Source organism: Narcine bancroftii, unplaced genomic scaffold (assembly GCF_036971445.1).
Source record: "Narcine bancroftii isolate sNarBan1 unplaced genomic scaffold, sNarBan1.hap1 Scaffold_212, whole genome shotgun sequence".
NCBI lineage: Eukaryota > Metazoa > Chordata > Chondrichthyes > Torpediniformes > Narcinidae > Narcine > Narcine bancroftii.
In genome coordinates, this window is record NW_027211947.1 from 68941 (window position 1) to 92815 (window position 23875).

A 23875-nucleotide genomic window follows, 5' to 3' on the forward strand; every position below is an offset into this window, starting at 1 on the left:
GTTATTGGTATAGAATGAGAATAAATAAGATTTATTTTCCAATATTGCAATTCAGAAGCTGTAATCTGTTAATTATCATTTGTAGTCACAACAGAATCCCAAGACTAGATGAATTTGTGTTGGTTAATCTTGTTTTTAATCATTCAACATACTAAGTTGAATCATCATTTAAATTGTAAGTTTTCAATAAACATTCACATCATCTATTAAATATCACCTTTCAAGTTTAAACTGAGACTGTGCCGTTCTCTTTAGATCTTTTTATTAACATTTCATAACATACACAGCATAATGAGAATAGAAATAACACAATTCAAATGGTAGGTCCAAGTCTACATAGTATAAGCATCATCAATTGCAGAGTGAAAATGTGACATATTAGAATTAATTCTCTTAACAAAGAAAAGAAAACAGATAAATAAATAATTATAATAATATCAAAAATAATAAACTAAAATTTTTTAAAAATCAACAAAAAACTGAGCGGCCTAATCCAAGGATCTGTCGAATAGTTTAAAACGTAGCTCCGGTCCACACCTACAGATAACAAAAACAGCAAGAATTATACTACGTCTGGAAAGGAAGAGTTAATTCATTGAATAGCGCCAGTTATATCCTATGAGAGTAATCAATAAATGATTTTTTTTCTAGATTTAAGAAAGACAATGTGCCTTTCTCATTAAACATAAATGTTTTAAAAATATACTACGTCTGGAAAGGAAGAGTTAATTCATTGAATAGCGCCAGTTATATCCTATGAGAGTAATCAATAAATGATTTTTTTTCTAGATTTAAGAAAGACAATGTGCCTTTCTCATTAAACATAAATGTTTTAAAAATATACTACGTCTGGAAAGGAAGAGTTAATTCATTGAATAGCGCCAGTTATATCCTATGAGAGTAATCAATAAATGATTTTTTTTCTAGATTTAAGAAAGACAATGTGCTTTTCTCATTAAACATAAATGTTTTAAAAATACCAGAGCACTATTCAGAGAAAGAGGAGCTCACCCAATGTAATTTTATTGAGGATACTTGTATACAGCATGAAAATAATGTATTTAGATATCTTCAGAAAAGGTAATTAAACAGATGAAAAATATTATTTGGAAAGTCTAAAATATTCTCTGACTTCATTTTCACAGGAACGTAAAAAGTCCAGATTTGGTAATGCGTTCCATTTGTGTCGTGAGGTGCTACGTCTGACGAAGCTCGTTGTTGACAGTCACGTTCAGTACAGGTTGGGGAACGTGGATGCTTTTCAGGTACTAGAAACTTAAAAAGAAACTCTTACTGGAATTTTATTATAAAATGGATTAATTTTAAAGAAATATAATGTGATTTGTTTTTTAATCACCATGCTATTTTACATTTTCATTTGTTATATTAAAATTTTAAATACTCATTTATGCACTAACCTGTTACAAGATGGGTGCTAAATAAGTTACCAACTATTTTTTGGCTTTATATTCAGTCATTTGATAATCATGAAATTGATTAGGAAGCAACCTATTGTGTCGAACCGGGACTAGGTGAATGCATTAAATTTTAAATTATTTTCTGAAATAATACTTTGGATGGGAGTCATTAGCTAAGTTTCTTCCTTCAAAGCTTCTTTCATGCTGAATGGCAGCATCAATATATGACTTTGGTATGAAGAACTGGAATGAAACTCTTAAGTTACTTCGCATTCTTTGAGTATTAGAGCCACAAGTTTTCATCGTAGTGAATCCACATGAAATATAGAAACTGTTAAAAGACTTACTGATATTAAGGAATAGATATTTTAGAAACATTAACTGGACACTAAATCAATGAAAGTCATTCTGAATTTTTTTTTGTGCTTCAGTTGTCAGATGGGTTGCAGTATATCTTTGCTCACGTTGGACAATTGACGGGAATGTACAGATACAAGTACAAACTGATGAGGCAAATCCGAATGTGTAAAGATCTGAAGCACCTTATCTATTACAGATTTAACACGGTAAGCATGTGGTTTTTATGAATGTTTTTGAAACAGGAATTATTTACATATAACATATACTTACTATTTTGACAGGCTTGTTTTTCAATGGATTGGGAAGCATCAATATTTTTTAACTTGTACTCGAAATGATTTAATGCTCTTTTGAAAGCATTTTTAAGTTGCACTCACACCCCATATCCACACATTGAAAGAGGTGTCACTCATTAATTGTGATGTATTATTCACTTTTGCAAGTTTCTTGAAGATTTAAGATCCCCCTTGTTCTATATGAAAAATCAAATTTTCTATTGTGTGATTAATTGCTCAGCATATAATAGCAGGAACAAAACTCTTTCAGAGCATATAAAGCTCGTGTGTTGCAGTGCAAGTTTCCTTTTGTTTGCACATACCACCCTGTGACCATGGGGGTTGGGGGAAGTTTTCAAATGAATATGTATGCTTGTCCAGTAAAAGATATGAACCATTTGCAACTGATTAAAACTATTGCTATTTTCTTTTTCCAGGGCCCAGTTGGCAAGGGACCTGGCTGTGGATTCTGGGCTGCTGGCTGGCGAGTATGGCTGTTCTTCATGAGGGGGATAACTCCTCTGCTGGAGAGGTGGTTGGGAAACCTGCTTGCCAGACAGTTTGAAGGTGAATAATATTTTATGTAAAAAAAATCATAGTTTTTGCATAAACTTTAAAAAGAATAAAACAGGCACTTGCCTACATTTTGCTCATACCTTGATAAAGGGCTCAAGCCCAAAACGTTGCTTATGTATCTATAGTCATTTTCAGGTGGCCACAATACCCAACTGTAAAGCAGCCTATTGTACTCCTATGCAGCTGTCAGGTGGCCACCTGAAAGTGGGGAAATCGGCCAGGAGCTTTACCTACCTAACCCTTCTCCTGTAGGTATAATATCCTGCTCCGAGAATCCCCCGTTGCACCTGAAGGGCAAAGCCGCTAGCAGCTTTCAGGTGCCTAGAAGCGGGGAGGCTGTTGACTGTCAATTGGTGACCCGCTGACAGCTACCCTCCCCACTGCCGACAGCTACCCTCCCCTCTGCCGACAGCTACCCTCCCCTCTGCCAACATCTACCCTCCCCTCTGCCGACAGCAACCCTCCCCGCTGCCGACAGCTACCCACCCGCTGCCGACAGCTACCCACCCGCTGCCGACAGCTACCCACCCGCTGCCGACAGCTACCCACCCGCTGCCGACAGCTACCCACCCGCTGCCGACAGCTACCCACCCGCTGCCGACAGCTACCCACCCGCTGCCGACAGCTACCCACCCGCTGCCGACAGCTACCCACCCGCTGCCGACAGCTATCCTCCCCACTGCCTGACAGTCCCCCAGAGGGGGGCTGGGGCGGCCAGTGTGGGACTATGGGTTTCAATTGTTCCCTGTGTTCGGCGCTGATGTGGGGGCTAAAGTGCCTGAACCTGTACTGAATTGCACTATTTTAAAACCTAATTTTCAAACGATCTAGCATTGCTGCCTGATGGAGAGGTCAACGTCCGATTGCTGAAACGTGATGGAAATCTGTGACCTTGTTTTTAGTGCTGAAGCGAATCTGTGGAGATTGACATTTCCCTTCCACTGTCCCCTCCCAGCCCTGTAGTCTCCCGCCGGCTGCCCCTCTTCTACGGAACTTTCCGTACTGTCAAATTTGAAACAATGTATTACCTTTTACTTTTCTCTAAACCCTCCACTTCCAAATTTGCTCTGGACAGGCCGCCATTCTAAGGGGGTAGCTAAGACTGTGACCAAACAGCGTGTGGAGTCTCATTTTGATCTGGAGTTGAGAGCAGCTGTCATGCATGACATCCTCGATATGATGCCTGAAGGAATCAAGCAAAACAAGGCCAGAACAATCCTGCAGCATCTGAGTGAAGCTTGGAGATGCTGGAAAGCAAATATCCCATGGAAGGTATATCCCTTAAATAGCCCACAGGCTGGCCATAATATCCTGTGTTTAGTGTGTGGTGAGAATAACATCAGTAATCCAAGTTTGTCATGTAAATATCTCTGATAAGGCATTTATCTAAGACGTTTCCTCATGTTATACAGATCTGTGCTTCTAGTTCCGTCAAAATCAAATGCAGAATCAGGAGGGGATGGCGGTGGGAGTCGTGGGGTGGGGGGGGGGGGGGGGGAGGGGTGGAAATGGTTGGAGAAAGGAATGATGGGAGATGAAGTCTTAAGAGTCTACTCAATTAATTTATGACCTTGTGTTTAAATGTGTCATTTTTGGTACTCATTTGAGCTACTAGTATTTCTTTACCCTCAGTATTTTCTTTGAGGATTAAATAATTAATTCTAAGATTGGCTTTGTTTTAAGTGGAACCTACATAATTTAGTGGTGGCTGTAAGTTTTAAATATAATTCTGAGGTTAAAATGCAATAATCAAAAATTGCCTGTGATAACAGGTTCCAGGTCTGCCAACTCCAATTGAGAACATGATCCTGCGGTACGTGAAAGCCAAAGCTGATTGGTGGACAAACACTGCTCATTACAACAGGGAACGTATTCGTCGTGGTGCAACTGTTGATAAAACTGTTTGCAAAAAGAACCTGGGTCGCCTTACGAGGTTGTATTTGAAGGCAGAGCAAGAAAGGCAGCACAATTACCTAAAAGTGAGTTCTACAGCTTGTTGGTTTTGTTTTGAGATCCTTTAAAAATATTAAATTTGCTATATGGTTAGCTAATCTCAGTCATTTTACTAATTAATGTGAAAATTTTCATGTTCAGTAAAGGTGTTTTAAATAATTGAGGAAGTGCTTAAGTAGCCTGAATTATTTTTGTTAATTTATTTTACTAGTAGTGTAAAACTAATCGGCAGCCATAAACTGTACTTTGTGATAATAAAAGTGCCTAATTTTAAGTTTGAATTGATTTTGAATTGTGATAAGGTTTTGTCAACTCTGAAAGCTTTGTCTGCAAATATTAATGAATTGTATAAAAGTATTTAAATCCATTTGTACCAAATAGGATGGCCCCTACATTACTGCTGAGGAAGCTGTTGCCATCTATACTACCACAGTGCATTGGCTGGAGAGCAGACGTTTCTCACCAATTCCTTTTCCGCCACTTTCCTACAAACATGATACAAAGCTTCTAATTCTGGCTCTGGAAAGACTCAAAGAAGCTTACAGGTAAAGATTTATCTCTGTGATTGAAACAGCAAATTTATAAAAGTTTTCCCCATTTATGTGACTTTGGTTTCTTTAGACCTGATTTGAAATTGAAATGTTTTTAAGTGAATGAAGGGTTACCTTTTATGTTTTATCTTTGAATTTCAGTGTGAAATCACGGTTAAATCAGTCACAGAGAGAGGAACTCGGCCTCATTGAACAGGCTTATGATAACCCTCATGAAGCTTTGTCCAGGATTAAACGTCACTTGCTTACACAGAGAGCTTTCAAAGAGGTTTGTGGAAAGTCACATGAAAAATAGTTGATTGCAGTTATCTAACATTTGTTGATTAATTTATGATATAGCACAAGTTCTCATTTTCACACTCAATAACAGATAGGTTTTTACACTGCCAGGTTGGAATTGAATTTATGGATCTGTACAGCCATCTGGTGCCAGTTTACGATGTGGAACCATTGGAGAAGATCACTGATGCTTATCTAGATCAGTACTTGTGGTATGAAGCTGACAAACGTCGGTTATTCCCTCCATGGATTAAGCCGGCTGATACCGAACCACCTCCATCACTTGTATATAAATGGTGCCAAGGTATGTCTGAGAATCTTTTTTTATTTGCCATTTTTTACATTTCATCCATTGAACATTAATTTTATTTTGTATGTACAACAGCATCATGAGTACATTTCAACATTATAAGTGGTAGGTTTTATGCAGACAGGTTTATGGTCCTAATTTAATGCATTGATATTGAATAATTGTTATTAATTTTTAAAATAAACTAATAAAACAAAATGTAATGAATGTAAAATGTTTATTTGCATTTTGAATTTTTACTTGCTTTCCAAACCACAGTTGTTTGTGATATTAAATAGAAAATTATATTGCTTCTTAGGTTTCAGTGATGAAGAGGCACATTGTACCTTCCAGTGACAATGTGTGTCAATTTCATTTGTGACATATTTCTTAACGGCAGTACGTTTCCCCTTATCTGAAGTTCTGAATTCGGAAAATGTCCATTAACCGGACTTTTTTTGCGGGCCCCACCCATGATGTCACAAGTGAAAAAAAATTTATCACCTGACTTGCTCACGTGGGGCTCTGACACTGTTGGTGCCATTTTGATAACAATATGTTGTAAGCAGAGGTCAAGTTGTTTTTTGGTATGATAGTTAAATGGTTAGAACACTGGTCTCATAAACCAGGGTCGTACTGACTGAAACTATCTTGTTTTGTCAACTCCATGCTAAATTACATATTCTATATTTGGGAAACAAAACCAGCATTCTTAACTGCAGCTTAGCACTTGGAAAAGTCGACATAGTTCCCAGTCAAAATGTTGTTCTGAAAATGTATTATGACACACTGGTTATTTTAACATAGGCATCAACAATCTTCAGGATGTGTGGGAGACAGCTGATGGTGAATGCAATGTCATGCTGGAGTCACGATTTGAGAAAATGTATGAGAAAATTGATCTGACTTTGCTGAACAGATTGCTTCGTCTGATTGTGGATCACAACATTGCTGATTACATGACAGCTAAAAACAATGTTGTTATCAATTACAAGGTATGCATAATTCACATTATCCTTTGCGTTGGCAAATGCTAATAATAATCCAAATTGCATGTGAAAAGAGTTTTTGAAACTTTCAGATTGAACAGAAGCCCTCTGTGTCAAATATCTCTTGAAGAAGAATTTAAAAATAGAACTTTGTAAAATGGAATATTTTTAACAAGAATACGTTAAATTAAGCAATGTCTATAAGAACGGCTTGGAAGTAAATGTTGTGGAGGATCGGTGTCGACCCTTAATCCAGATTCTCGATCAGCAGTCTACTTTCCATGAGGAATGAAGGACTCAGACTCTTCTGCCAATTCCTTTATTTCGTACCCAGGCCTGCCGGAGGTGCATCGCCTCCATAGAGGATCAAGGTACTCCCCAAACGTACAAATAAAAGGGTTTGTACACCCTGCTGCAATCTGACTTGACCAACCTCAAAACGGTCTTCTCCCATGGGACAGGCATTACCCTAGCAACATTAAGCTACACACTCCATCCACAGATTGTTATTTTGCGAACCAATCGTGTAAATGGATTCTTCCTTTTTCTCAGGCATTGTCCTTGCAGGTCATGTGTCTAGGAAGCCCCAGGCTTGTGGAAATTTACTAGTTTGGCTGGGTTTGTCCGGCAGCACATGTCATGATCACGTTGCTTAATTTACATCCATCTACACCAGGCAGACCCTTACTTCTACACTGTATGGTTACTAATCATAAGCCATAGATAACTGCAGAGGTGCATGTGGTGCTGAGGAGCTGAAATTCTGCCTTCAGAGTGGATGACAAGGTAGCTCAAGCTATTGCAAGAGCCAAGCTGTCTAAGGCCATCAGAGATGCAAAGCGTACACATGGCCAGTGAATTCATAGTCAATTTCCGGTCAGCAAGGACATGTGACGCATGTGGAAGGGCATTCGAGATATCACCAACCACAAGACTACATCATCTGCCTGTGTTGGTGATGCCTCCCTCCCAGGTGCATTGAAGAACTTCCATGCCTGCTTTGAGGCAAAAAAAATTACTCTCCTCCAAATGATCAGGTGCTGTGTCTTACAGTGGCCGATGTAAGGAGAGTGTTAGACAAGGTCCACCCACGGAAAGCTGCTGGTCCGGATAACATGCCCGGCAGAGTGCTTGGAATGTGCAGCTCAGCTGGCAGAGGTTCTCACCAAAATCTTTAACAGCCCCATGGTTCCAAAATGCTTCAAAGCTGCCACCATCTTTCCCATGCCGAAGAAGTCGACAATGTCCTGCCTCAGTGACATTGTTGCACTCGTGTCTACTGTCATGAAGTACTTTGAGTGTCTCATCATGGAGCTCAACAGGCTCTTGCTGCCCCCTCACTGGACTCCCTGCAGTTCGCGTATAGATCCAACCGCTCTTGGGACAATGCCGTCGCCATCTAGCCCTCACCCCCACTGGAAAATAAGGACACGCATGTTCGAATGCTGTTTATCAACTTCAGTTCAGCATTGAACATAATCATACTTCAGAACCTGAGAGGGAAGTTGAGCTTGCAGGGCCTAAACACCTCCCTCTGCAATTGGATTGTTAACTTCCTGACAGGAAGACCTCAGACAGTCTGGATCGGAAACAGCACTTCTAAGACCATTACACTGAGCATGTCCGTCGTCGTTTCCCCCCCCCCCCCCCCCCCCCCACTGTGGGCTAAGTCCATTGCCGTTCACCCTGGTGACTCGTGATTGTGCAGCTAATGATGCGACCCTATCAGCAAGAACGATGAGTTAGCATACAGAGCTGGACTAATACACTGGTGCAGAGCCAACAACCTGCATCTGAATGGTAATAAAACAAAATAGATGGATGTCGACTTTAGGAGGGCCCAGGGCAAATCGCTTTCTGCTGACCATTGAGGTCATCAAGAGTACCAAGTTTCTTGGTGTGCACTTGGCAGAGAATCTCACCTGGTCCCTCAACGCCAGCTCCATAGCCAAGAAATCCTAGCAGTACCTCTACTGCCTGCAAAGGCTGAGGAAAGTTCATTTCCCACCCTCCATCCTTAATACATTCTACAGAGGATGTATTGAGAACATTTGAGCAATTGCATCACAGCCTGGTTTGGAAACGGTACCACTTCAGGCGGTAAGACCCTGGAAAGGATAGTGGAGTCAGCGGAGAAGATTATTGGGGTCTCTCTTCCTACCATGACGGACATCTACAACACACGCATGGAGAAGGCAAATAACATTGTGAAGGACTTCTCACACCCCTCTTGTAAACTTTTCTCCCATCTGCCGTCTGAAAGGAGGTACCACAGCATTCGGGGCCCACACGTCCAGATTGTGCAACAGTTTTTTTCCCCCCGAGCTATTAGGTTCCTCAATTCCGAGAACATTATTGTAATATTTAACTCCTATTCATGTAAATCTCCTCCATGGTCCTGGAAAAATGATAGTAGTTATGGTATGAATGACAAAGGTAACTTGACTCCTGCCTCTTTGAATATAACTAAAGTACATTCCTAATATGTTCATCCTGATATATCGCAAAGCTTCAATCTGATTAACAGACCTCAGAGAAATTTCAGTAGCATGAAGGCAAGTATGTAAAGGATTTTTTTTCAAGGATCTGGTGACTTACTGATTTTACTTTTCGAATATATTTTGACACAATTTAAGTTAATTGAACCTGCATAGAGTATTATTGCGAATGGGTTTTATTTATTTTTTCTCCTCCCCCACATTTAAGGACATGAATCACACCAATTCCTATGGCATTATTCGGGGGCTCCAGTTTGCCTCTTTCATCGTCCAATACTATGGGCTGGTGCTGGATTTGCTGGTGTTGGGTCTCCATCGGGCCAGTGAAATGGCCGGCCCGCCACAAATGCCAAATGATTTTCTGAGTTATCAAGATGTTGCCACAGAAGTTGCTCATCCAGTCAGGCTTTTCTGTAGATATATTGAGCGTATCCACATTTTCTTCAGGTAAGCAATGTACTTCTCCTTGAGTCTTAATCCGAGTTGGTTTGTCACTTTTAACGGCCTCAAAGTTTAATGCCAAAAAAATCAGATCTAGTTGCACATTTTGTATGAAAAATTGCATCTATTTTAATTTTGACATGCAAGAATTTGTTGATGATTTGTAAATAGTTTGGAGCATAAGTTTAGCCTGAAAATATTGACTGTTATTTTAATATTTCTTGCCTTTATACCAAACCTTTCAAAGTTGCTGCTTTTTCATTCCCACCTATGGTGTTGCTGCAGTTCTCCTTTGGGTGGAGGAGCTTAGAAATTTCTGAACGAGGTCCTGTTTTCATTCAGCACAGCATTAAGTCTCCGGTAGGTCATTTGATAACACATAGCGAAGTGGGATTTTTTTTATTCTTTTGTCCCTAAATGGTTACCGTGCCTAGTTGCATTCCACATTATTCAATAAAATATGGAATTGAGCTTTGGACCTGAATTGCAGAGCAGAGAATTGGTTAAAGGTATGGGGTTTCAATGCAGGTTTTACAATTTGTACTTGTAGATTTACAGCTGATGAAGCCAGAGACCTGATTCAGCGCTACCTGACAGAACATCCTGATCCGAACAATGAGAACATTGTAGGATACAATAACAAAAAGTGTTGGCCAAGAGATGCGCGGATGAGGCTTATGAAGCATGACGTCAATCTGTAAGTATTATGTTTAAAATTATTGCCTGGCATAATCCCTGCCTCGACCTGTGCCATTTACCAGCTCCTCGCGTTTATATTTAGTGTGCAAGCTCCAATGCAGTCCAACATCAGAAATTAAGTTTTCCAATAAAATTCACTGTTACAAGCATTCTGCACTTCTGACCTTCCACCTCTTCCCCCAGCTAAAAGAAAATAATTTAATTTGAATTCAAAGGTTAGGCATCTTTGTCAGGTTCTGAAGGGATAGGTCAGAGAAACATATCCATTATAAAACAGTGGGATAATCTACTTCATAAATTTTGACTTGTTCAAGATGGATGTCATTTTGACAAGACTCTTATTGTTTGTTAATTAAGGGTTTGCAGTCACTGTTTGGCACGTATAGAGGATCTTGAACTCAAATAAAATTGAGAATTTATAAGCTGATGCACCAGAACAATAATTGTGCCTGTTGATTGATAAGTTAAACTAAGATGCAGTCTCCTTGATGATGTGAATATGAAAATTGCACCACTATATATTGAAGAACAAGGCATTCTCTTTTGGTCAGATTACCACCAATAGATTGATTACATATTATCTCAATACAGTAAAAATCCTGGTATCTGGCACCTATGGGGATTGGTAGATGCCGGATAAGTGAATTTTCCAGTTGCTTGAAATTACTTGTTGCATGATTCCCAAGCTAAAGTAAGATGTGCCAATTTTATTTAACCTTTTTTCCTGAAAATTTTTTGTTGGTTGCTTGAATTCCAGATAACAGGGGTTTTACTGTACATGGGATGTTGATGCATACCTGTGGTTGCAACGCTGGCTCTTGTAACAGTGTCTGCTTTTCCTTATTGTGGAATTTTAAGGCCATATGCAAGATGCTGTATAACTGTTTGTTTTATTTTCCTTTTCTCAGAATATACTAGACTTGATCCAAATAAATCTTTAGGGAATGAGATCGGATAGAGAGCAATAGACTTTAAGTCTCTCAATGAAATCTACGACAATTCTGGTGAATCTCTCAAACGATAATTGGAAGATGTATGAAAAATGATTTTGGGGTTATTATGAAGATGTTTTTAAAGAAAACACCTTTCTATTTGGGAACACAAGTGATTTGTTGCAATCTCAGCACTATTTTAACTGGCATAAGCACCACGAGTTTTTGTGACCATCTTTGGAAGGAGTTGAGCTTGCCAGTTTAATTCAAGTTTATATATTCATTGTTTATTTTCAGTTAACCAGTTTTGATCTAGTGTTTGAAGTATTTTTTTCATGTTATTGTCCTTAATTACTGGTCTTGTGATTTTTAGGGGTCGAGCAGTGTTTTGGGATATCAAAAATCGGCTACCAAGGTCTGTTACCACCATTCAGTGGGAGAACAGCTTTGTATCTGTGTACAGCAAAGACAATCCCAATTTGTTGTTCAATATGTCAGGCTTTGAGTGTCGTATCCTTCCCAAATGTCGGACAAGCTACGAAGAATTCACTCACAAAGATGGAGTCTGGAACTTGCAAAATGAGGTACAAAGCACGATGTGTAAAGATAATCATTACAGTTACAGTTGAAGCAATACTGGAAGTATTTTTAACTAATCAATTACCATGACGTTATGAGCTTTGCCTCGAGCATGTTAAAAGATTCCATGTATAACAGATAATGGAAGTTGTTTCTGGCAGCTAAGATAACCAAGCAAGTAACATTTTCCATTCTCAAATGGTTTTTCATTCCCATTAACATTTTTGAAAATTCAGCTCAAAATTTAACAAAACTCACCTTAGGGTTAGAATACCTCCAGTGTTCTTTTAAACATTAATCTCATCATTAAATGTAGAATAATTATTTCATTGTAGTTTCTCGGAGTTTGCGATACACAAATCAGCTGTTGAATTGAAATTCATTTAACTTACTGTGAAATGGATTGGTATGACCTGTGGACCTAACCCCATGCATTTGATGTGCTGTACAAACACAAGTTCTTTCATAATTTGTAACTCAGGTTACCAAAGAACGCACTGCACAATGCTTCCTCCGAGTGGATGATGAATCTATGCAGAGATTTCATAACAGGGTACGACAAATCCTTATGGCTTCTGGTTCCACCACTTTCACCAAGGTAAGGTTCTTTTATGGATGTCAAATATAAATCAGCATTGGTTTCATCAGGCATTTTTAATTTAAAGTAATAATGGAACTGTTGAATAATTTCAAGCAAAGTTTGAATAAGATATATGATAATGTAGGTTCAACAGTAAAGAACATAAAAAGTTCTCAAACATATTTTCTTTTGCTTAATTTGCCCATATTGAGTGCAATACAAAATTAAGTTGTGGTTATGCTCTATTGCAAATTACCAGTGGCAAGAACAATAACATTTTCATTAATAAGGTATCACAACTGTCTTTTTTAAACTTGTTCATTTGGATGCTTCTGTGCTTTCCTAGATTGTGAATAAGTGGAACACTGCATTGATCGGCTTGATGACCTATTTCCGTGAAGCAGTGGTGAACACTCAGGAGCTGCTGGACCTGTTGGTGAAATGTGAGAACAAGATCCAGACACGTATAAAGATTGGTTTGAACTCCAAGATGCCAAGTCGTTTCCCTCCTGTGGTATTCTACACTCCCAAGGAGCTTGGTGGTCTGGGAATGCTTTCAATGGGCCATGTTCTCATTCCGCAATCTGATTTGAGGTAGGTTCATTGTAAATTCTATTTAACAAACCTAAATACGGGCATGTGTCGCTTAACATCCCTTCGGGCAACGTCCAACTGCATATATGACCACGGTGCCATAATCAGTTACCGCAAGCAAGAAAAAGCGATCGCTAGCTACAGGAAATTGTATACTCTTTACTCAGTATACTGCCCCGCTCTCTCCCCACAGCCCCGTGATTCCCACACTGATCCCTACTTAAAAATAAAAAAGTCCTCAGGTACACTACAGTATCCCTTTGCTTTGCTAAGTATATAATATGGTGTTTGCACAATACCCACATCACATAACGCCCAATTTCACAGAATGTATCGTTGGCATACTTGTACTCAAATTAAGTGCATTGTAGAATTTGTGAGTGGAAAAAGATATCCATGTAAACTAATTGTAACACTTCATTCAAAATGAAGTGTTAATATCTTACTAAACTTACTAAATATATGCAAATTTTAAATGCACTCAGACACAGGGAGGATGTACAAACTCCTTACAGACAGCGTGGGATTTGAACCCTGTTCCCAATCCCTGGCACTGTAATGGCATCGTCCTATCTGCTACACTAACTGTGTTTCCCAAATACTTTTACAGAACTTTCATTTTAGGCTATGCAGAAAGTTTTGAATGTTCAAGTTCTGTTTTGCTTGATGCATGTGTTATATTTTGCAGGTGGTCCAAGCAGACAGACGTAGGCATCACTCATTTCCGATCAGGTATGAGTCATGAAGAGGATCAATTAATTCCTAATCTTTATCGCTATATTCAGCCTTGGGAGAGTGAATTTATTGATTCGCAGAGAGTGTGGGCAGAATATGCATTAAAGCGACAGGAGGCCATTGCACAAAATAGGTATGTTCTGAGATTATTTGAAACCATAATTGTGGCACAATTCTCTTTCTGATGCTTGACAAACTTTTCATAATTTCAGACGTTTAACTCTGGAAGATTTAGAAGATTCCTGGGATAGAGGTATCCCACGTATTAACACTTTATTCCAGAAGGACAGACACACTTTGGCATATGATAAGGGTTGGAGAGTGAGAACTGATTTCAAACAATATCAGGTATGTCTCGATGTTTTTGAGGGATATTTTATTCCTCATCCCTTCCGTTCTTGCGTCAGTATCACTTAATCATTCCACTTTAAAGCTGGACAGTTGTTCAGAAAATTTGCAAAATCTACTGGGAAATTATAGGCTTCAGTATTTCACTCTAAAAGCACCTTTGAGTGGGGATCTTGCCATTTGGGCATTCAGGTGAATTTTTTTTTCACACCTTGCTATGTGAAATTTCATTAAATTGAATACTTTGTTTGAGGGACCTGCTGATTATTCGTGTGAACACAGACAAATGATGACTTGATGTCTGATCTGTAAGCAATTCATATTTTAGGGTGACTGGCCATTGCACAATCACTGTACCCACAGGTGGTGGGAAAACAAAGCCAGAATCAATGCTTCTGCTGTCATGTTCTAAAGCTATGTTAGCCATCCCAATAAGGTCAATTTGCTGTTCCATGGTTCTTTTTTCTGGAAATAGCATGAATAACTTTCTTTTGTATAAATTTTATGGTTGGTTATCTTCCCTTTGAGACATCCACATTTGTAAAGTATTAGAAGAATGTACAGTACAACTCCGATTATCCGAGATCGGGTTCTCCAAAATCCTCCGTTTTTAAAAAATTCAGATAAACATGGATATCCAAAACAAATCAGAAATCCTCATTTATCAGAAATTTTTTTTGGAGCCAAACTGACCGGGACCTCTGGCTCCCAGTGGCGGCAACAGCAGACTTAATTCTCCCGCCAGCGGCACCAGCAGACCTCGTGCTCCTGGCCGTGGCAGCAGCGGACCTCGGGGTCCTGGCGGTTCAGCAGTAGACCTCGGGGACCCGGCTGCGGCAGCAGCGGACCTCAAGCTCCCAGCCAGGAGCGAGACCCTCATGCTCCTAGCACAAGCAGGGCATCAGTGGGGAGGTATCTGTGATCAGCTTGGCTAGCATTTGTTTGGTGAAAATTGCACATTATTTTTGAACACCTGTTGCTGTTGCTACTGGGCTGTTTTTAAAAATGACCAGTTCTCTGGAAAAAAAAGTTCATCTGAAATAGGCCCGGACACGACCATTTTGGATAATTGGAGTTGTACTGAACTTTAATTAAGAAATCTTAGAAATACATGCCAAGAGAAAAAGCTTGGAATTACCAGGAACAACATTTCTTAAGTCAAGATTTAATCTATAATTTGATTGACAGTGCTTTAGTATTTTATATCTATTTTTCTTTAAACTTTCATATGCACAGGTAAGTGGAATTATTACTAAACTTATGAAGTGTATCTTGAATGGCTGTTTAGCAGTTAATTTAAAATCCTTAGAGGATTTGTTAATCTAAGAAACTCACTCCTAAATCCAGTTTGTTACTGAGTGTAGAATTTCCAGTATTTTGAGTATTAACAGATACAGATGATATGAAAAAAGAAGAAATTAATATGAATTGTTTCTAGGTGTTGAAGCAGAATCCTTTTTGGTGGACCCATCAAAGACATGATGGCAAGCTATGGAACTTGAACAACTATCGTACAGATATGATCCAAGCACTAGGTGGTGTTGAAGGCATTCTGGAACACACACTCTTCAAGGGAACATATTTTCCCACCTGGGAGGGTTTATTCTGGTATATATTTTTTTTCTTGTTTTAATGTGTATGAGGTGCATCGCGATCATCTAATCAATTTTCATATACAGCTGAGGAAAGAATATTGCCATATACTTAAGCCCAAATGTTTGATTTATTTAAAAAAAATGTATTTAAAGGGAAAAAGCAAGTGGTTTTGAAGAATCCATGAAGTGGAAGAAGCTGACAAATGCCCAGCGATCTGGTTTGAACCAGATTCCCAACAGGAGATTCACTCTTTGGTGGTCACCAACCATCAACAGAGCTAATGTAAGTATATGTGATTTTTAAAAAAGTTATTTTTGCAATCTGTTTTCTGAAATTAACAAAATATTTTTCCATCTTCAGGTTTATGTAGGTTTCCAGGTGCAGTTAGATTTGACGGGAATTTTCATGCATGGCAAAATACCCACCCTCAAGATTTCCTTAATCCAGATCTTCAGAGCCCATTTATGGCAGAAGATTCACGAGAGCATTGTTATGGATCTCTGTCAGGTCAGTGTTCGGATGCATCTTAAGTTGATTTGAATTCCGATTTGGGGGAATCATGAATGAAGGAAAGATGCCAACATGGAAATGGAAGGAAGGTTTAGAATTAACCAAGATCGCAGGGATAAAGTCAAGTCGTACCAATTAGAAAATTAGAGAGGGTTGAACTTCCGCTGAAATTTTGTGGCCACCACCTTTGAATTTGTGTTAGTGATGCATCTGGCTTTGATTTCAAATTTGTCAGCGTGCATACATGATATCACATAACCTTGAGATTCTTTTTCCTGGGAGAAAATTTGTGGGTTTTAATTCACTTGATTGTGGAAGTAAGTGAATAGAAATGTTTAATTTGGCAAATATTGAGTAGTATTCAAGATTATCATGCACTTGCTGGAGAATTGCTTAATCATTAACTCTGTGCTGTGAATTCATTCTTCATAGGTTTTTGATCAAGAGTTGGATGCTTTGGAGATTGAGACTGTGCAGAAAGAGACCATTCACCCCAGAAAGTCTTACAAAATGAACTCCTCCTGTGCTGATATTCTGCTGTTTGCTTCATACAAGTGGAATGTTTCCAGACCATCACTCCTTGCTGATTCAAAGTGAGTGAGTTCCTTGCACCATTTACTCTCTAAAGCCTGTTTTGCCATTAATTTTGTGACTGCTTTGTGAGCTTTCTCCATTTACCTCTTTATCTCAGAATATTATTAATCTCTGATTTAAAATCAACAATTGACCCAGATTCTTTTGCCATCCTTTTTTCAAATTTGGAAATTCATTCCTGAAAGTTCTCATATTGTATATCAAGGCTGTTTATTGTTCTATTTAAGTAGTGCACAGATAAACCAAAATTTTTACTGCTGCAGCCACACAGGTATGGAAAGTACACCAACAAAAATAGTGTGAATTAAATTGCCATAATACAACATGGGTCAAAAAAGATGAAAAACACAAAGCATAGATAAATATTCACATCTGCAGTTAATCCAATAAAAATGCAATGTTTCTTTTCTTTCTTTCTTTTTCAATCTTTTTATTATTATTATAATTTATAAACACATACAGTTCAAAGAGATATAAAAAAAATACATAGTAAGTAATGAATTAATACAGAGATATTAAACAATAATATTACAGAATAAAAATACACATTAAAAAACTATTGCAATGTTTCAATAGGGCAGACCAATTCTTTTGATGGTCCCAGAGTAGGCCATGAAATATTATGCAGATATTTTAATTATGTATAAACTGCTGAATAATGAAAGCATCTGGATATAATTTTCCCTTTTCATCGTTTGAGATCTCTTTCTTAAATTGCCCCTGAGTCTTCCACATTTTGGGAACTTGATCCTTCCTTTTTAATCTCTTGTAAATTTAACTTTGGAGTTCAAGTGAATATTTGCTAGAACCCGGCAAGGCCAATATATCCCTCCTAAGTTGCAGTACAAATCCAGAACTGCTTAACTGCTACCACATTGTATTCCAGACTTTTGTTTCTTTCTTGGTTTTTATTTCTTTGTATTGTCCTTAATTTTTTTTATAACCTGTCATTGGTACTTCAATAACCTTAAAGAAAAATTACTTGTCTGTCAATTATGGGATGATTGCTTATTTTGTTGTAACTCTTGAGGCTACCAAGAAGAACCTGGTTTTTTTTCTTCGTTTCCACTGTTTTGCATTATGTTGTATTTAATGAAATGTATTTCTTTTAGAGATGTGATGGACAGTACTACTACTCAAAAGTACTGGATAGATATTCAGTTGCGATGGGGTGACTATGACTCCCATGACATCGAGAGATATGCCAGGGCCAAGTTCTTGGACTATACAACCGATAACATGAGTATCTACCCATCCCCGACTGGCGTGCTGATTGCCATTGATCTGGCCTATAACTTGCATAGGTATGTGCGCATGCTGGTGTGCAACAAAATTTCTATTGAAGGGTAAATATAATACGTACCTATTCATAACTTGTTCAAAGTACTAATCTTTACTACTTTAAAAAAAACAATGCAACTCGTGCAACAAATGCAAATTGTAAGTTGGAGTTTTTAAACTGTATTTAAACTCATAATATCAGGTGATGAATATATTAAATTATGTTAAAAAAATGTCTTCATTAGAAATTTTTTCTTCAGAAACTCCTTCAGCAAAAAAAATTCATACAATTTCCATCTTGCAGTGCTTATGGTAACTGGTTTCCAGGGGCCAAACCTTTGATCCAACAAGCAATGGCAAAGATAATGAAGGCTAATCCTGCTTTGTATGTGTTGAGAGAACGTATTCGGAAGGGTCTGCAGCTGTACTCCTCAGAACCAACTGAACCTTACCTTTCCTCACAGAATTATGGTGAACTCTTCTCCAACCAAATCATTTGGTTTGTGGATGATACTAATGTCTACAGGGTCACCATTCATAAGGTAAGAAATAGAGAACTTCAACAAATCATGAATTAAGAAAAGCAACCAGTAACCATTTTCAACTAAGACCTCATTCAAATTAAACCATGAAATTTAGAAGCAAGCGTTTCTATTAATTGGTCTGCCTTTTTTTCTCATTTTGAACATGTGTTTCTATGTTTTATTAGTTTCATCGTGTAATTGATCATTATTATCTTCTTTTGCAGACTTTTGAAGGTAACTTGACAACAAAGCCCATCAATGGAGCCATTTTCATTTTCAACCCCAGGACAGGACAACTGTTCCTTAAAATCATTCACACCTCTGTCTGGGCTGGGCAGAAGCGTTTGGGCCAGGTAGTATTTTGGTCATACTTCAAATTCTTCCACTTTAAAGATCACAACTTTGTATTTTGGGTCATTTTAAGTTAAATCAGAGTACAGTTACAGTCAAAGTTCATTCTTATTTGATTTGGGAAGAATATAACTGAATAAAAGCATTTCTGTCATGGAATTTTATAAAATGCGACATTAAACCAAAACAATTATTCAAATAGAAATATTTTGCATGCTAATATGTAAATCTTTTTGCTTTAAATGTCCCCATTTAGTTATTTTAAGTGTTTACTTAATCTTATTTTTTAAAAAACTTCAGTTAGCAAAATGGAAGACAGCTGAAGAAGTGGCTGCCTTGATCCGATCACTTCCAGTTGAAGAACAACCAAAACAGATTATTGTCACAAGGAAAGGCATGTTAGATCCACTGGAAGTAAGTATCTTAGAAGATAACTTAGCTTAACATTGAAAAGGGATAAGAAATGTTACATTAAAAAGTTTGAGATAATAGAGTACAGGTACTCCCCGACTTACAACCTGCTCAACTTAATTTAAAAAAAAATAAGAAAAATATATAAAATTTACACAGTTTCTGTTGTACTTGACAAACTATAACAGGGATACAGAGCATGTAAGACCAGAATGTACGTACCTACCTTGTTATTCGTAGTCCATAGGCTGGGCACAGCCATCTTGATTCCTGTGTGCATGTCATCAGTCTTCGGTTGGTGTGTGTGCGCTGTGTTCACATATTGGAGTTTGGTTGGTGCTTGCATGGTGGGTTCGCGTATTGGAGTTTGGTTGGCGCATACACGAGAGTTAAGGGTGCAAATTTAATTTCATTATGACACTTAACTCTCCTACGTGCGCCAAATGAACTCTCAATAGCGAACCCACCGCACGCGAGGTAACCAAACTCCCAATACGCGAACCCACTGCACAGGTGATAACCAAACTCCAATATGCAAACCCACCACGCATATGCCAACTGAAGACTAATGCGTATGCCCAGGAATTAACATGGCTGCACCCAACCTATGGACCCCAGGATGCCAAATAACAAGGTAAGTATGCACATTTTGGCTCTTATGTGCCCTGTATCCCTGTTATAATTTGTCAAATACATCAAAAATATACAAAAGACTTGATTAAAAAGTTTGGTTTAAGACTTCAGCACTTCACGTGCACAGGCAAAATTCTGAGATACGATCGATCCTTCGGTCCCAATTACAGTCATGAGTCGAGGACTACATGTATTGCATTTAAAGCATCTGGCCTTATAAAAAGACCGCCATGCTGAATTCAAAGTCTGAACAATGTATTTACACCTTAGTTTTTGTACAGTGGTGTATCTGAGTTACGTTCCTTCTCAGAATCCGTAATCCCATTGAATAATGATTTTAGAAAAGATTGTGAAAACTATTACCCCAAGGTCTTGGCACCCTGCATCTTTGTAGTGCAATGAAAAATGTTTATTATTATAAGGTGGTTTAAAGAGATGCTTATGGGGAATTAAACAATTAAAAAATCGGAATCAAAATTTATTGTCCTTAACAAGTCATGTAATTTGTTGCGGTAATATTTGAACTCTTGGCAATTTGTATTTTATGAGGATGTTTTTGTTTGTTTAGGTCCATTTGCTTGATTTTCCCAACATTGTGATCAAAGGGTCTGAACTGCAGTTGCCTTTTCAAGCTTGTCTGAAAGTGGAGAAGTTTGGTGATCTAATTCTGAAGGCCACTGAACCACAGATGGTGCTGTTTAACCTGTACGATGATTGGCTGAAAACCATTTCATCCTATACTGTAAGTAATGATTTAGTTAATTTATGGAAAGAGTATCCAGTGTCCAGGTTGCCTCATTGAATCAGAGAATTTGGCTCATTTATGTCACACTTTTCTTTTAACACCTTTTTCATAATCAATAGTACTTGTGCTTGACAAATTTTCCAAATCTAGAACTGCCTTTCAATAGACATTTATAGTGAACACAATTATCTGACTGCCACATGAATCATTTCCTATTCGATTCAACTTTTGAATTCAAAAAGCAATGTTTGGGCTGCAGTGAAGTTTGTTCATTTTTGAAAAGATTATGGGCTATTATGTGAGGCACATTTTTTCTGTATGTCCATCTTTCAGCTTGATCTTAGAAATGGAGAATGGATTCTCGGGTTTTTTAAACTGTATAATAGTGCTAAGATGCGTAAAGAGCTGAATGAATAATGTCTTTTTCGTGGCTCTATATCAATGTTTTACAGCTACTTGAAACTTTATTTGTCTGGTTGACACACATGACATTATCGTAATGTGTTTTATGTGTAAAGAAATAAATTGAATAGCAATAGACATCCAGGAAATAGCAAGTATCATATTTTCATATTGATGGCTCCATGATGGAGCCATAAATTTCACCATCTTTGTCCAGATTTCAAGCTTCCAGTTATAACATTCTTCAGGAATGTCTCTACCTTTTCCCAGGTCTTAGGATACTTTAGTTTTCATTACCTTAAGCTGAACTCTTTGTGTTCTCTCCTTAATGATGTTTTTTTTATAAGCCATAAAGAACACTTTTGTGCATTTTCCCTGAGTCCTAGTACATCTCATCATCATTGCTTCATCAGTTCTTAAACCTGCATTCACATTATTGTTTGCTATGGTCTTAATCTATTTTTCTATCATATCTAGTGTAATACAATCAATTCTTCCCTATACCACCAAGTCAGTGGAACCCATTTTCTCCTTCCCCTCTCCTGTGCTTCACTAAGAGTCTCTACTTGTTATTTTTTGTTCACTTTAGCTCTTCCATTGATGTTCTTTTCGCCTCCCATATTTTCAAGCTCTGTCTTTGGCAACTTCGTAATCCCGTTCCACTTCAGTTCAGAATTTGCTGCTTTTTTAAATTCTTGCCAAAGCATTATCAAATTTTCGTTGAGGGGGCTGTAGACCCCTCAATGTTAAATATTTAACATTTGTGTCTCATGTGTTGAAATGTGGGTTTTCTGAGGCAACTGCAGTTGTGGAATTTAAAATGAGTGATACATTTGGTGAGGCGGGCAAACCCTTTTCCATTCTCAAATCAAAATCAAACTGCTAGGTTAATGAAGAATCTTTGTCAAGGGCAAGGATGTTAAAGGCATCTGGAAAATTTTCACTATGCACTATTTACTGTTTAGAGTATTGGCTGTCTTGGATTGTTTCTGTGAAATCATTGATTAATTTTATTGGACGGATATGCAAATAATTAGTTAGCACATCCCGTTAGAAAGCTCGATAAATCCACATGCACTATTACAAATTAATTGGCTATTTGGATAGATTTTCAACAATATTTCATGATGCATGAGTATTTCAATATGCTCAGACGCATTTTTAAAATTCCTTTCTATTATAGGCATTCTCTCGGCTTATTTTGATTCTTCGAGCACTGCACGTGAACAATGATCGTGCAAAGGTCATTTTGAAGCCGGACAAAACTACAATCACAGAGCCTCATCACATCTGGCCAACGCTGACTGATGAAGAATGGATTAAAGTGGAAGTACAGTTGAAAGATCTCATTCTCGCTGATTATGGCAAGAAAAACAAGTGAGTGATTTTGTAAAAAACTGCTAATGAGAAATCTTCCTGATGTTTTAGAGCACACATTGCACGAAATCAATTCATTGTTACTTGTGGATATATTTGTCTACTTTCTGTATACACTTTGAGGTAGGTGGAATTTTTTTTTTTAAACTTCCCTGAATCTCTTGAACTAGAGTCAGGATGGTCTGCTTCAGTTGTCGGGCCAATATGTATATTTAAAGTTGCATCTTTTGTTGATTCCGATATTTACATGTAAATATGATTTTGAATTGTAGTGTAAATGTGGCGTCCCTAACTCAATCAGAGATTCGTGATATTATTTTGGGGATGGAGATTTCTGCCCCTTCTCAGCAGAGGCAACAGATTGCTGAAATAGAGAAGCAGACCAAAGAGCAATCCCAGCTTACAGCCACGCAGACGCGTACGGTGAACAAGCACGGAGATGAAATCATCACGTCAACAACGAGCAACTATGAAACCCAAACCTTTTCCTCCAAAACGGAATGGAGAGTCAGGTACGATTCATTCTTTGTTTTGATGTCTATCGCAAATCAAGCATAAGGCAATCACAGCCTTGTCGTCGCCAAGGTCATTGTGAGTAGCATTTCACCTACTTAGCCTGTTAAATTTTAATTTAAGGTTGCGCTTCCTCATTTCCAGACATTGTTACCTGAAGCTGTTAATTTATGTGACTCTTCATTTTTTTTTTTGTAAAATCATTTTTTTTTTATTTTTCACACTGTGAAAATATATACAAACGTTTCTCATTAAATATACACAGTGGCATTTTCTCCCTTTTTTTTCCAACCCCCCCTCCAAAACCAATAAATATTCAACATATACAATGCAATAAAACAGGGTCTTCACACAATAAAAATGGGTCATCGGTTTTTACACACTGAAATCATTTTTTCGTCTTATCATTTTAGGGGGTGGAGGCAAGCCCTCTCTTATGTTCCATGTATGGTTCCCAAATTTGTTCAGATGATGTGACTATATTTTTTAAATTATATGTTATTTTTTCCAATGGAATACATTTCCATGTACCATTGCTGTATTCTCAGGCTCTCTTCCATTTTCCAAGTTAAACATTATACACTTTTTTTGCTACTGCTAAGGCTATCATAATAAATCTTTTTTGCGCTTTATCCAATTTGAGGCCTAATTCATGACTACTTGTGTTACTTAAAAGAAAGATCTCTGGATTTTTTGGGATGCTATTTTTTTGTGATTTTATTTAATATCTGATTTAGATCATCCCAAAGTGTATTCACTTTCGGTCATACTCAAATTGTATGTATTGTTGTTCCCATTTCCTTCTTGCAGCGAAAACATCGATCTGATAATATTGGATCCCA

At 37.8% G+C, this 23875-nt stretch overlaps 1 protein-coding gene across 1 annotated transcript in view; it reads left to right on the forward strand.

Moving 5' to 3' along the window:
- Positions 1-23093, forward strand: part of LOC138750642 (pre-mRNA-processing-splicing factor 8) — a 36598-nt gene extending 13505 nt beyond the window's left edge. Inside the window, exons 11-37 of the mRNA XM_069912741.1 lie at positions 1146-1265; positions 1850-1984; positions 2491-2620; positions 3705-3901; positions 4402-4608; positions 4964-5127; positions 5275-5401; positions 5524-5716; positions 6509-6696; positions 9397-9635; positions 10180-10326; positions 11634-11844; positions 12321-12437; positions 12766-13013; positions 13702-13881; positions 13961-14096; positions 15535-15704; positions 15845-15974; positions 16053-16199; positions 16635-16795; positions 17909-18100; positions 18382-18619; positions 18826-18954; positions 19253-19366; positions 20565-20738; positions 22327-22520; positions 22793-23093. Of these exons, the coding sequence (XP_069768842.1) occupies positions 1146-1265; positions 1850-1984; positions 2491-2620; positions 3705-3901; positions 4402-4608; positions 4964-5127; positions 5275-5401; positions 5524-5716; positions 6509-6696; positions 9397-9635; positions 10180-10326; positions 11634-11844; positions 12321-12437; positions 12766-13013; positions 13702-13881; positions 13961-14096; positions 15535-15704; positions 15845-15974; positions 16053-16199; positions 16635-16795; positions 17909-18100; positions 18382-18619; positions 18826-18954; positions 19253-19366; positions 20565-20738; positions 22327-22520; positions 22793-23078 (4674 nt within the window). The 3' untranslated portion in view covers positions 23079-23093. The remainder of the gene's footprint in view (positions 1-1145; positions 1266-1849; positions 1985-2490; positions 2621-3704; positions 3902-4401; positions 4609-4963; positions 5128-5274; positions 5402-5523; positions 5717-6508; positions 6697-9396; positions 9636-10179; positions 10327-11633; positions 11845-12320; positions 12438-12765; positions 13014-13701; positions 13882-13960; positions 14097-15534; positions 15705-15844; positions 15975-16052; positions 16200-16634; positions 16796-17908; positions 18101-18381; positions 18620-18825; positions 18955-19252; positions 19367-20564; positions 20739-22326; positions 22521-22792) is intronic.
- The last annotated feature ends 782 nt before the right edge of the window (positions 23094-23875 follow it).